At 43.0% G+C, this 13,545-nt stretch overlaps 1 protein-coding gene across 4 annotated transcripts in view; it reads left to right on the top strand.

Moving 5' to 3' along the window:
- Positions 1-1,730, top strand: part of LOC136851251 (uncharacterized) — a 62,945-nt gene extending 61,215 nt beyond the window's left edge. For all 4 annotated transcript variants that reach the window (XM_067125208.1, XM_067125209.1, XM_067125211.1 and 1 more), the window contains exon 7: positions 100-1,730. In XM_067125208.1, the coding sequence (XP_066981309.1) occupies positions 100-178 (79 nt within the window). In that variant the 3' untranslated portion in view covers positions 179-1,730. The remainder of the gene's footprint in view (positions 1-99) is intronic.
- The last annotated feature ends 11,815 nt before the right edge of the window (positions 1,731-13,545 follow it).

Here is a 13,545-nt window from a genome sequence, read left to right on the forward strand (position 1 = left end):
GTTCTCTTTCGTGGTTAGTTTGAGATCTTGATTTGCTACATTGTATGTTAGGTCTTTTTCATCATATATTTACATTGATTTGTACTTTATAATTTTCAGGCTTGAACAGTGTCAAGCAGATCATGATGTTGGAAACTGCATTGAGCATGTGAGAACTGTGATGAGCAATCAAGAGTAATATAATTATGGGTGTGTATTTTACACACAGGTTTAATGGTATTTTTTTCATTCTTTGAGTTTATTTTAACTCTGTTGCATTATTCTTCAGTAGTATGCAAAAAAATATTTCTGTATGTGGGCTCAAAGGAGTTTGCAGTTTTAAGAATTCTGAATGAAATTTGTTTGATTTTGGTATTTATATATGTTTTACAAGACTCTATTAATTCTTGTTTTATCATTTTAATGGTTTCAAAATTTGTTAACCTTACTTTATGGAATATTAAGAGGTTGTATATGAATGTTCCTAGGTTTGGTTATTTATTGTCATGAAGTAGTTTAGTTTTCGGCATCAGGAAAATATTAGGTTGCTTATGAATTGCTTGTTGTGGCTTGAGTTAAAATATGGTTAATGAGACCTTAGCCCCATACCTTTGTATAGACTAGTAATTTGTGCACATTTTCACTACCTGTATGTATTATTGAAAGCATATATTAATAGTATGAATTACATTTTTTTGCTGCGATTTTATAACCTCTTATTGGAACATTTGTATATAGGCTCTTAACGTCCAAGCTTAACTTATAGTAATTTTGCTGACACTTATATATAAAAAAAATGTGTAGGAATTTTCTAAGGTGTATTTAATCTTGGTCATTTCCTCTGTATAAGTGATCATAAATTTTGCTTAGTTGAAAGTTGGTGTATTGATAGTGAATTAATAGATAATAACACTGGTTTAAAGGAATATTTTTTATGTGGAATTTTAGTTTACTATAAAGGACACCAGGATTGCAACCAGAGGCATATGCTATTTTATAATCTTCTGTCATGTGTTTTCCATTGTTTGTATAGCCATCTAAAAAACAAAACAAAAAAATATAAAAGGAAAACACTCAACAGAATTAGAGTATAAATACTTATGACTGGTTGCTGTCCTGGTGTCCCTTATGGTATACCAGTATCCACAAAGAAATATTCCTTAAAGTCCTGTGTTATAATAGGTTAATACACCATTTTCCCAACTTTGTGAAATTTGTGCGCCCTGTAGAAAAATCTTCACGTTTTTCAGTATTTTGAATTTTGTTAAATGAAAACTTACTGTAGGGCTTAGACATTTAGACTATCTTCAGATGTTCTCACAAGAGAGTCATGACTGATTAATTTGCATTTCCAATTTTTGTTTGAACAGTACAATGGCTGTGTGCAGAGCTCAAATATTGTAGATGATTTATCGCTTAACTATACATGTAAAATTAATTACAAAACATTTTCTCCAATATGGCATGTCTTATATTTTTATCAAGATCTAGCTTTAGTTTCACAAAAGCATTCAAACACTTACAATGTACAAATGAGATAGATATAGCATTATGGCTGTGGTATAGATAATTATTTTGTTAATGGTAAATTTTGCCATAGAAATAAGAGACTAGATATTGTCAGTGTAGGTTGTCTGTCATATGTTATCAAACAATATTTTTTAAGTTCCTAATAATAGCTGCCATTGGCAGATGTGGGTTAACCACAGATATACTTATGTAATGAATTTAAAACTAAGAATTTAAAGTTTTGGAGTTTTTTAATTTCAAAATCCTTTACATTTGATGTTTCCAATGGATGAATGATATGAACTCAACACTTGAAAAATTGGAGAAGTAAATAGATGGCACCAAATTAAAAGGTTTTATTTAAATATATTGTACATAACAATGAAGCCTCATATATTGATAACATTTATAAACACAACCTGTTTTAGGTTATTTGTTTTGCCTATACTATAACACTTCTCCAGTGTGGATGTTTGCTTCTGCCAGAGATATCTTTTAGATAGTTGGTTTGTTGCAGTAAATTTCTGTTGTCTAGCACTAACAGTTATGACTTGTATCACTGATAGATGGTCTCTTGTTTATCAGTTTTTCATAAGTTGTATTTTAGCAGAGCTTTCAGTATTACAGTGGATCCCTGATCCTCTTTTTATGCCAAAAGCAACCAGATTAACTGAATGGCAGCACCAGTATGTTGTAAATTTTCCACACTGTCAAACCTCATGGTTTCAGAGGTCCTTTATTCTTCACACTGTTGGGTTGTGGAACAGTCTTTCTGAGGATGTAGTGCAAATAGAACCTCAAAAGTTCAAGCGAAGATGCAGTGCATTACTATCCTAAAACAATTCACCATATATTTTGCTAGTCTATATATGTTTTTATCTTTATTAATGTGTTACACCTCCCCCCCACCGGTGGTATTAAGTTCTGTTGGTAACATGTCCCGTTTGCTCTCAAGCCCCCTCCCCCCTCTCTCTCTCTCTCTCTCTCTCTCTCTCTCTCTCTCTCTCTCTCTCTCTCTCTCTCTGTTCTGACACGATACACAAAGCATTGGTCCTTTACATTAGGAATTACTTATGGTTATGGTGAAGCTGGGCACGACCGCTAAACTCTTGAACAAGGTGGTTAGGTAGTAACTACCATCAGGTAGGCAGGAATACCCACCTGCCAGGATGTAAACATTCCAGTTTGCTTTTGGCCATCATGCGTTGCAGACATGTTTTCGGATCTCTTTGCCTGACTGTCGTTAAGCTCTTTATTTATCCTGGTGGGATCTTTCTGTATTTTTTGTATATATTGCATGTTTGATATTTATTAATATACAAACCCACGATTTGTGATAACCTTGCGTAGGCCGTCGTTCCCCTGTGTGTGTCTTGGGTTTGACGGCCAAGGGTGTATTTTAGAGAGGCGTAAGTGAGTGGTAATTCTTTTTTCCAGTAACCCCATTAATTAGATACTGAAGGCATTCCTCTGTACGTTCGGATGTATTAAATTGGGACATAATACCTTCACTCCCCTTCATTGATTGGGACGTAACAAGTTGCGCTCCCTTTCTTGGGCTCACGCCCTCCATGTTCAAGGGCATGACTACTGTACTCCCTTTCTACTTGAGCTGAGTGTTGTTCTTCACCACCTGTGCTGTGGAGTTGCAGGGAGAGGGGAGTTTCAGGGGAAGGTTGTAGGGCATTGTCGGTTTTGCTTCCACGGTGCCCTTGGTAGCCTCTCCTTCCTTGTCTCTCTCCCCGTAGGATCTTCTATCTCTCCTTCGGGAGAGATCTCTCTCCTTTGCCCTCTTTGCTCACTCGTTGGGCGAAGACCGCGAGGCGGGCATTGCTGGTCGGGCGACCGCTTCTCTGGGGTCTCCTCTCGCTTCGTAGGGCAGTTCCCCTTGAACGAGAGGAGTCTCTCTCTACTAATCACCTTTATTATCTTTGCTTATTCTTTCAGGTTGACAGTGAGCATCATAGGCATAGCAGTAGTTGGCTGGATATCTTAGTTTGGGATATCTTTGCCTGAAGGAGTCCCAACGTTCATAGTGTTTGCTTCAGGATCAACCACAGTACCTGGTTGGGATGGCGTAGGTCCATGTCGAGGTCGTTCCAACTCTGTGTCCCATCAGTGTGGATCGATCACTGTTATTGCTGGCCTTCATGTATGCTGTGGCACTCCCTCTGGTGTATCTGTGTTCCCGTCTGCTCCTGCTGTGCTTCCTGTGTTATTGCTTCTGTTGACTTGGGACAAGTCTCTGGGCGGCTCCTTCTGGTCTCCTGCCGCAGCTGCTCTGATCGCTCCTGTTGCTGCTGGTGACGTTCCTGCGATGTTCCTGGCTGTTGCTCTAGCTGCCTTCCGAACCGCTTCCGTAGCTCCTGCCTTCCGAACCGCTTCCGTAGCTCCTGCATTGGCTGTCCTGATCACGCCTGCTGCTTCTCCTGGTGGTCGTGTCCCAGGCCACTTCTGTTGTGATCCTGCCTAGCTGCCCTGGAGGTTATGATGTTTGAAGGTGAAGGAAGTCGCCCTTTGGGAGGTAGCTGCCGTCTTCTTTAGCTTATCTGTGATTTCTTCTTCTGCTGCCTCTTCCCTTCCTCTCCCGAGGTTCAAGGTGGTCCTGGGAAACCGGATAGGCCTGACATCCTTTGGCGTCTAGGGACTGCCTCCTCGAGGCAGTGGGTATCTCATCAGTTCTTCCCAATCTTCCGGTTCAGGAACCGATACGCATACCCCTGGGTTTTGTGTTTCGGGAGCCACGAGCGCACAGACCTCAGTTTGCGCTCCCATTACCAGCCCTAGAGGTTCTGCCTGTAAGATGGGTGCTGCTTCGGGTGCTCATTTGTGAGCCGCTCTGAGTGCTCAAGATTTTGTGGAATATCGAGTATCCCGATCTGGTTATGGGGAATAGTCTCCCCGGCCCAGTTCAGGAGCAGTGCAAGAGAAAGGGCCAAGGCACCCAGGTGTCTCGGCTCTTCCTGACAGCACTACAAGCGCTCCCTGAGCGCTGACCAGTGCTAGGTCAGGTTCCCAACCTGGTGTCTTGATCCTGTCGGTTCGAACACCAAAAGAAGCAGGGAAGAGGTTCTCTTTGGGAGTCCTGCAGGACTTCTAAGAGACTGCCTCTCTTCTGAGAGGCAACTTTCTCTTGTTGACTCTTCCTGCCCTTGGGCGGGAACTGATTCGCATTCTCCTCTGGGGTCTCGCTTTGGGGGCCCCTGTGCCTGGCTCATTTTGATTTCTTAGGAAGCCAAAAGCAACCACTCCCGATTTTTGGCAGTCTCGTAGGTCAATCAAATTCTATGAATCATGAGCGCTCTCCTGGCAAGAGGCACAGGACAAGAGGAAGTGCCGAGACACCCAGGTGTCTTGATACTGCCTTCCAGCTGTTTTGGTTGCTTGGCCAGGTTTCATCCTCATGGCTTGAACCTTAGGGTTTGAGCATGAAGGATAGCAGACACAGAATTCCCCTTTAAACCTTCTTCTCGAGGGGCCTCTGGAAATGCCAGCTCGGCTAGAGCTATTCATCTTGGTATCCTGTCATCCTGCAGAAGCTTCCCCATGGTGGAGAATGAAGGAGGTCTGCTTCCAGTCGTCTATCCTTCTTTCTACTAACTTTGAAGTATGAGGAAAGAGTTAGGCTAATGGTTGATTGAAAAGGAACCTTCGAATGTGCTTTCATATTCTCCTCGCATCATGTATCTACTCGCGGATACACCTATCGAGGAATAGGCGTACACCTGTAAGACTGTCTTGAAGGTGTGTAACTGAGACGATAAATACCTTCTCATCAACATCCTAAACTCAAGGCAGCCTTTTGGCCTTCGAGAATTTCAGGATGGGTTTTGCAACACTAAGTGGTTTCATTGAACAACAACACCACAGTAGTGGGGAGCTCGGCTGAGAGATCCTTACCTTCTTTCTGTTTGCCTTCCGGCACAACAAGTGTAGTTTTCTCGCGCCTTCATACCTGACCCACAGGGCGCTATGGTGAGGCATGCTGTCTTTATGGGAAACATCAATGTGTACGTTTTTACCGCTGTATTTGTCTGTTTTGCTAAGGGTTCAACAAACATTGCTCACCCAGAGTTACAGACAAATGCTGGAAGACTTCGCCTTTCGCCCGACCTGATAGCTTTGCTTCCAAGGTATCGAGAAGAGTTCTCCTTAACCCAACCTCCTCTGGCAGGTACACAAGATGCGGTTCTTCAGGCAGTACATCGTGTGTTCAGGACTGGGAGACTTTCCAACTTTCCTTGCAAGCATAATCTTTCTTGCCAAGTGGCAACGGATATAGCTGGATATCTCTTGAAGTCCTCTGCAGCACTGTTCCAGGGACTGGATCCATCTTCACTGGTTGGTGTCGTTGATGGAACTTCTTCTCGGGTCAAAGTCGTTCTTCAGCAAGTCTGGACTTCCTTGTCTTCTCTGCCGAGGGTTGCTTCTCTCCGTTTTAGTTATGAAGAACATAGGCCCTTGTTTCTATCTGAAGTAGCCTTTTTCTCCTCAGTCGAGATTTAGCTACTGATGAGGAGCTTCTTTGGTCTTGCTGTCTCAAGGAACTGATCCCTGGGTAGCATAAGACTTGTTTAGGGTTCCTGTCTCGTGCTCTGCACATGCCCTTACGAGAGTCGTCGGACAGAGATGTGCATAGAAGATGGCAGAACAGGTGAAGGTGATCAATACTTCAACTCCTTTGGATGTTGTTGTGGACTCCGAATCCATCAGCATCTGTTGTCAGGTTTGAGTCCTTCTTGTTCCCCTCCTCCTTGGACTTTGTTTCGATGATCCAGATCAATCATTACTTTGTACTATTAGGGAGCTACGGTACTTTTTGAAAAGGTTCGACATTCCTAACCAGGATGTCATTTACTGTTTCGCTAGTGCTGCCTCTCCCAAGGAAAAAGTGCCCAAGGACACATCTTTCTCCTGGCTTCATGAAGCGATTGAAGGATGCACTCGGCAGCTGGTGACGACGATACCTGCACAATCCACCCGAAAGCCCACGAAGTCAATGGCTTGGTCCATCCCTCGCATTCCAGAAGTTTCTGTCGTTGTCAGGAAGATGTGGTCTCATAGACCACACTATTGTCTTCTACCTTCAGTCTTGCCCACAGGCCCTTGGAACCTTTTCTCCTTAGTCCTGTGGTGGCTGCTCAACAAGTTGTGTTTTTCTTACCCAGCTCCTTCAAAAGGACAGGTAGCATCTCGCCTAAGATGTTGGTTCTGGAAGTGAGAAGGATTCTGAGAGTGACTGGCTTCTCCTCCTCCTCATTCCTCGTCCTCCTACTTCTCTTCCTTTGGGATGAGAATGGGACTTGAACCAACACTTGCTGGATCTGGCATCTGATGAGGTAAGACTACACATCGAACACCCGTTCTATTTTTCTTCTAGAATCATAGAAGCAATTCCGCTCCTTCCTCTAGCAAGGGGAGGAAGTAGACTCTGGCAGTAAGGAAAACCCTGTTTTGGGTCTTCCCTTACTGCCTCTGACTTTATATTCTTCCCAGTCTATTTTGTATGAGTTACGATGCCTCACTCATTCAAAAAGGTCCAGCTGTCTGACATTTGATCTTGGAGTTGTACATTCCAATCAATATGTCAAAGGCACAGTACTCCTTGCTTTTTCGATCAGGAGGAGTATCCCAGGTGTGCAGAACTCCGGTCACTTCAAGAGACGTACTTAGATTCCTCCCTCCAACAGTGAGTTTTCCCAATGTAAGGACTGATGGTTTGTATATTGTGCAGGAACAAATCACAATTTTTAAAAGTAAATTGTATATTTCCTAACTATATAAACCTGAGGTCCTTTACATTACATTTTTATGCCCGCCTCATGCCACCCCTCAATCTGAATCTGGGTTGAAAGGTAAACTGGAATGTTTACATCTTGGCAGGCGGGTATTCCTGCCTACCTGACGGTAGTTACTGCCTAACCCCCTTGTTCAAGAGTTTTAACAGCCGTGTCCAGCTTCACTGTAAGTAATTCCTAATGTAAAGGACCTCAGGTTTGTATAGTTAGGAAAAATACAATTTACTTTAAAAAATTGTGATTTTACTACTAGTTTTCAAATATTAATATTAATAAGATTAAAAAATAATAATAATGATAGTATAATATTTTTCATGCATTTGTGTAGTAAATTTTTAACATGTTAAAAAACAAAGAAATGGTGATTCCCAGTCTTTTTTTATGCTCAACTTGAGAAAGGAGGGAGGGGCGGGAGGGTAAATGTCAATTTACTTGACAGGTTAACATATTGGCCAGAGGGGAAGGAGTGTTGCCCTCAGAGGCTCAAGGATTTCAGTCTCTTGATATCTAAGGAGTTATTCTCTCTCTCTCTCTTTCTCTCTCTCTCTCTCTCTCTCTCAAGAAAAGATATTGTGTGTGTGTTCATAGTGTTTTAAAAATGTGTAGTAAAGTTATTACATCTTTGGAAGACAAAAAACATTTTTTTGTGGTCAGAGGGGTTAAAGAGATAGACACTCTCTCTCTCTCTCTCTCTCTCTCTCTCTCTCTCTCTCTCTCTCTCTTGCCCCAGCAGCCTTGTTGAGTGCAAGTTGAAGTGGTAACTCTCTTTCTCTCTGCTTTGGCTTGAAGGCTTAGGAGTACTTATGTATATATTTTTAAGGGTATTAATGTTTAAGATAACTGAAATTTTATTAATATCTTCTCAAAGATTAATACAGTAATAGGATAATAATTTAAGGTATATTTGATGATGGATGATACTTTAAGTATAAATTTTATATTTGAACTTTCAAGATGGGCAGTTATAAGCATTTTTAGAGTATGGGGATAGTGTATTTGTGGATCTTAACTATTCGCTGGGGGGAGGGGGTTCTGAACTGATCCTCCGTGTGTATTGGGGTTTATTGTATCTCCAAAACTCACCATTTAGGCAACATTCTGAAGCCAGGTGTCCAGGCCATTGCTCAGCTCCAAGCAGAATAAAACATTATACACGAAAGGCATAAGCTCGAGGCTCATACAGGTATGTACAAATGAACTTACATGCCTCGACGCCCTACCTATGAACCAGTTAAAACTAGGAATTCCTTCTAGAAGGTTCCAAAGAGACTTGCAGCTGCAAGCTTCCGGTCCCATGGCATGTCAGGTTGACGGACTCTTAATTATCTGCGTGGTGATGTATTTCCTGCTCCCACGCGAGCAGGACCCTGGTGTCTCCAAGCAGATACAAAATGCTGAATTCTCGTTGGAAGTGTGAGGCTGGCCTGTATAGTGCTGAATTGGAAAACTTTCAGTTATTCACCCTCTGCCCTAAATGACCTCTGTGTGGCACATAATCTTATAATAAATGTATCTTTTTTTTCTTTTCTAATAACTGGTTTCATCTTTCTCTATTTTCTATTATTCTTTGTAACTAATTTCAGATGAACGCCATATTGTTTGGAAGCTTGAAATTCAAGCCAAAGGCCCCTGCAGGCTTGTTCATATGGGTTGGATATACCTTCTGAATAATGATAATAAAGAATTTAAATAATTGTATACAGTCGACCCCTGCCTATTCATGGTTCAGCTTTTGCATCTTCACCTATTCGTGGATTTTTTTTGTGGAACCTGTCTCCAAATTATTCGTGGAAAATTTGCCTGTTCGCAGATTTTTTCGTAGAGCAATAATCTGTATTTTCATATTATTTTCATGACTAAATACTGTACTGTACGTATACATTTTTATGATAAAATAATGTTCCTATACAATATACAAACCATCGGTCTGTACATAGGAATGTACTTCAACACAGCTGGAGACTGGCCGCTCAACTTTAAACAAGGTGGTTAAGTATGTACAGTAGTTGGCTACCGACTACAGTTGGGAGTCCCACCAACCCAGTTGTTATGTATTCACTTTGTTTTTGGCCGTGGAGAGAGAGAAGTGTCGCTCTTCCTTCTGTGCCTGCCGTTCGACTGATTTGTTTGTTTATGTTATGTATTCAGTATATATGTGTGTTGCTCTTTTAGCTTATATCTGGAGAATAACATTCTTTTGTGACATAATGCAAATCTAGCCCCTTATTTTACCCTTGTGTGTTGCATATTCAGTATTCTGAAATAATTGTTCCTTCTGACACAACGCAGCCCTACGACTTTATTAACCTTGAGAGTGGTCAAACTGGTTATTACAATGCCAAGGCAACTCTACGACACTACTTTGACTTTTTCAGAGAGTTTTGTTCCTTCTAGTACGAAAAGAAGGTTTGTATTCTGAAAATTATTATTTGACATTTGTAATGTTTTTATGTTTTTCAGATGTAGAGCTTGAGGGACTTGGCAATTATGGGTTTTCTTGCTAGCAATATCTGCATTATTCCTCTGTATATTGCTGATTGCTCATTCTGATTTGTCTGCAGACATGCAAGCAGTTGCTGTTCAGGTTCTTACTGAACCCATAGCTCAACTCGGAAAGAGAGAGTGAGTCCAGAATGTGTGTTGAAGAAGGGAATCAAATTATCATCGTCTTCACCTTCATCTACTTGTGTGCTATCTCCTGTGGGTGCTCTCCCACGTCTTCAGACTCAAGAATCCTGCCATGGGTCTCTCCAAGGCAACACTGGAGCACCAGGTGCAGGGGTATCTTCAGATACGACGTGTTGAAGAGGTAACCTACTAGTGCATGCCTCCAAAGATCGTTCTGTATGTGACTCAGAAGCTCCAAGTGCTCGGACCTCCAAGAGGAACCATGTCACTCCTGGTACTTGTGTTTTGTAGAAACCCTGAGTTATCTTTACCAGTATCATGGAGTTACCTCCACGTACTGATAATAGCATATCTCTGCCCATGTATCTTTGGACACTCGGGTAGAGGTAGCAACAGAAGATTGTCCTGTATGTGACTCAGAATCTCTGAATGCTCAGACCTCCAAGAAGAATGTATCACTCCAGGTACTCGGGTTTTCACAGAAACCCCGAGTTACCTTTCTTTACCAGTATCGAATTGGTAATAGCTTACCTCTGCTCAAGTTTCCCTGGACACTTGGGTAGAGAAAGCAACTGATTATCGATGCACTCGTTACTCAGGAGCTCCAGTTGCGCAGTTCTCTGATGAAACTCGTGTCACCACAGGTAATCGGGTTTCTTCGAAATCTCGAGTTACCTTTTACCAGTACCATGGAATCATTCCACGGGCTGGTATAGAGCCTACCTCGGCTAGAGATTCCTTCATTTCTCAGGTAGTGGAAGCAACTGATGCACAATACTTTTGTGACTCAGGAACAGTCTGCTCACCTGGAGAAGCTACAAACAAGTTCCCCCTACAGTCCTCTCTGTATGCAGATGGGCATGTCAGAAGACAGCTCAAGTGCGCGATTGACCTCCCTGGTCGGCCCTAGCCCACGTTCGAGCGAACGAACCAGGTTATCTGGGGGTAGCTTCTGTGCATGTCTGCATGAACCTGTTTGCTCTCCTCAGGATAGCCTCCGCCCATGTTGGTGTGAGTGGGTTCGCTCTCTTAAACCCATGCAGTCATCGTAACCTCGTGTTGATTTTTTACAGCTTTCCTCTCCTGTCAGGCTTTGGCTTTGGCAGGTTAGAGAAAGGTGCTTGGCCCCTCTCACCTGTCCCCTCAACCTCCTGGTTACACCAGGAGCCACGAGTTGGACAGAGGGGTTTGTGACTGGGATGCCATGTCCCAAAGCAGCCCTCCCATGAAGCTTACACTCCAGGTTTGAGAGAAGGTCTGGGGGTTCTGGAAAGGCTCTATGGTTTTTTCCTCAGGACTCGGACAGCCCCAATCTTCGGAAAACTTATTTAGAGATCATGTCACTGATGTGTCAGTGATCTTAGGAACAGGCCATGGCTGCTTCCTTGGATCATAATTCTGCCCTCGAAGTTTTTGGGGACCAAGTAGGAACCCAAAGCTTCGTTGATTCGATCTTCTTCACTTGCAGAGGCCACAGCTTCGAAGAAGACTTAGCACGTTCACTCTCAAGAGTGCACAATCTCTCTCCCTGGGTCAGCCCTCACCCCACGTTTGCATGAACAAGCTTGCTTGCTTGGGGATAGCTTCCATGCACGTTTGTGTGATTACATTCGCTCCCCCAGACCTGTATGGCCATTGTCAACTCCGCCCACGACCTTACACACCAGCAGGGCCCTTGGCTTCCGGCAGGTAACGTGAGGATGTTAGACTCTCACCTGTTCTCTTACCTTCTCGGAGTCTTCCGAGGACTGGGTATCAAACAGTTTTTGGATTCGAGACTGGAAACATTTGCGCTTCCATCCTTTCCCAACCACAGTACAGTAACGTATATACTGGATTCAGTCTGCGGACTGAACTAGTTGTACACTTGAGTGGTAGAGATCACGGGGCACCTCTGGAGGTTCTTCCCGGGGATCATCCATGAATTCAACCATTTACAATCTCAAGGAAGAAACTTAGCTTCCCTGTAGACGGTTCATCAGCGCCATTGAAGCTTTTTGGGATCCCCTTTAGGAAAGCAAAGTTGATGGACTTGTCTGGTTGCAACTTGCCGAAGCAGAATTTTCTCATGTATGACCAGGACAATTCACTCAGGTGTCTTTTATCATGCAGGACACTTCCTCAGCCTTTGAATTGCCAGAAGAATTCCTCAATACCCTGGAGAAATCCTTTTGCTGACCAAACAGATTGACCCGACGTTCGAGTCCATTGCTAACCTCCCCGCTGCAGAGGGAACTTCCCTTCCACAGGGTAGTGATAATGGAATTAACCATCATGGCAGCATTCCATACAGTCCTCTGAATGGATCTTGGTTCCATTAAGTGGCCAAGATCACTTCTTCCTTTTCAGGTCCTTATACTTCAGGAGAAGTGGTCACATTCAAGAGACATGTTGTCTGGATGTAGAACCTTCTACCTAGCCCACCAGACAGCTAACCTGTGTGTGAATCAGGTGCCAAGAGGAGAGAGACTGTCTTGACTCAGGTTACCAGATTTGTCAGTTACGAGTCGGCACTGGTTCTCAGGAACAAACCAATACTGGGTTCCACTTCCCTCTGGCTAGTGGTAGATGTTGACACCTCAAGTAACAGAGGTAGGATCAGGGATTGATCTCCATGTTCACTGGCAGTGGCCAAGACCTCCAGGTCTTCACATGATTTTACAGGTCTGCCTTCTGGCCAGACTATTTCTCCTCTCTGGTCCCAAGGAAACCCCAGGCTTCTAAGGGCCTGCAAAGGTACACGCACTCTTCTTTTACCCTACCAGAAAGGTATGCAGCAGCACTCCATTTAGCCCCCTGTCCACCCTGGGAAGGGGGCAGGGGTATGAGGAAAGGGGAAGGATGTTAGGGGCAGCGTTCTTTTCCGCCTTCTGTTAATGGAGAGGGGGGGTTATCTGACAAGCCATGAAGCAAAATGGCACCACACAGAGCAGAAACCTTCTCCAATGTGCAGTCCACTTCCAGACTTCAGTTCCCAACTCATCTTCAGCCTCACCCTTGGGAAGAAGTGAAGGTGTTGCTGAAGATGGTACAGTTAGTACTCTTTAGGATGCATATTTTTTAATATATATCCATCTTTGTCTGGGGACAAGAAGCGACCTCTGTAATTTGCTGGGACTTGCCAGTCTTATTCAAGTTTGAGAAGCCCGATCTCACACTCAAGCAGAACACATAGTGTGAAAGAGTAATAGTTAGAAATATAAGACAAAGTAAGGTAAATAAACCATGAAGTGAGACTTATCAAGCCTGATAAACAAAGCATGAGCACCATGTTTTATTCACTAAGAACTCAAGGCATATCTTCTTTATTAGGGTCATTTCAGTCTTCATTATTCAAACATTAGGGCAAGCAAGGAAAAGTAGTATAAGCAAGGACAATGGACTACAGTAACTTGGGATAAATAGGTGTATGTAATTATACAATACTGGACCTTGTTCTGCCACTAAATGGCCTGCTGGTGCCAGGCCATATGGCCTAAATTTCATTCAGTAACGTTCACATCCAATGCACTGTTTCATTTTAGAAACCTGAAAGTGGCATGTTGATGGCCACCAGAAAATCAATGTCAAGTTACTCTTACTCCAAATAACCTAAAAATTTTAAACAATACATGTGTTAAATTTAGCAATA

Source organism: Macrobrachium rosenbergii, chromosome 23 (genome assembly GCF_040412425.1).
Source record: "Macrobrachium rosenbergii isolate ZJJX-2024 chromosome 23, ASM4041242v1, whole genome shotgun sequence".
NCBI classification, from domain to species: domain Eukaryota; kingdom Metazoa; phylum Arthropoda; class Malacostraca; order Decapoda; family Palaemonidae; genus Macrobrachium; species Macrobrachium rosenbergii.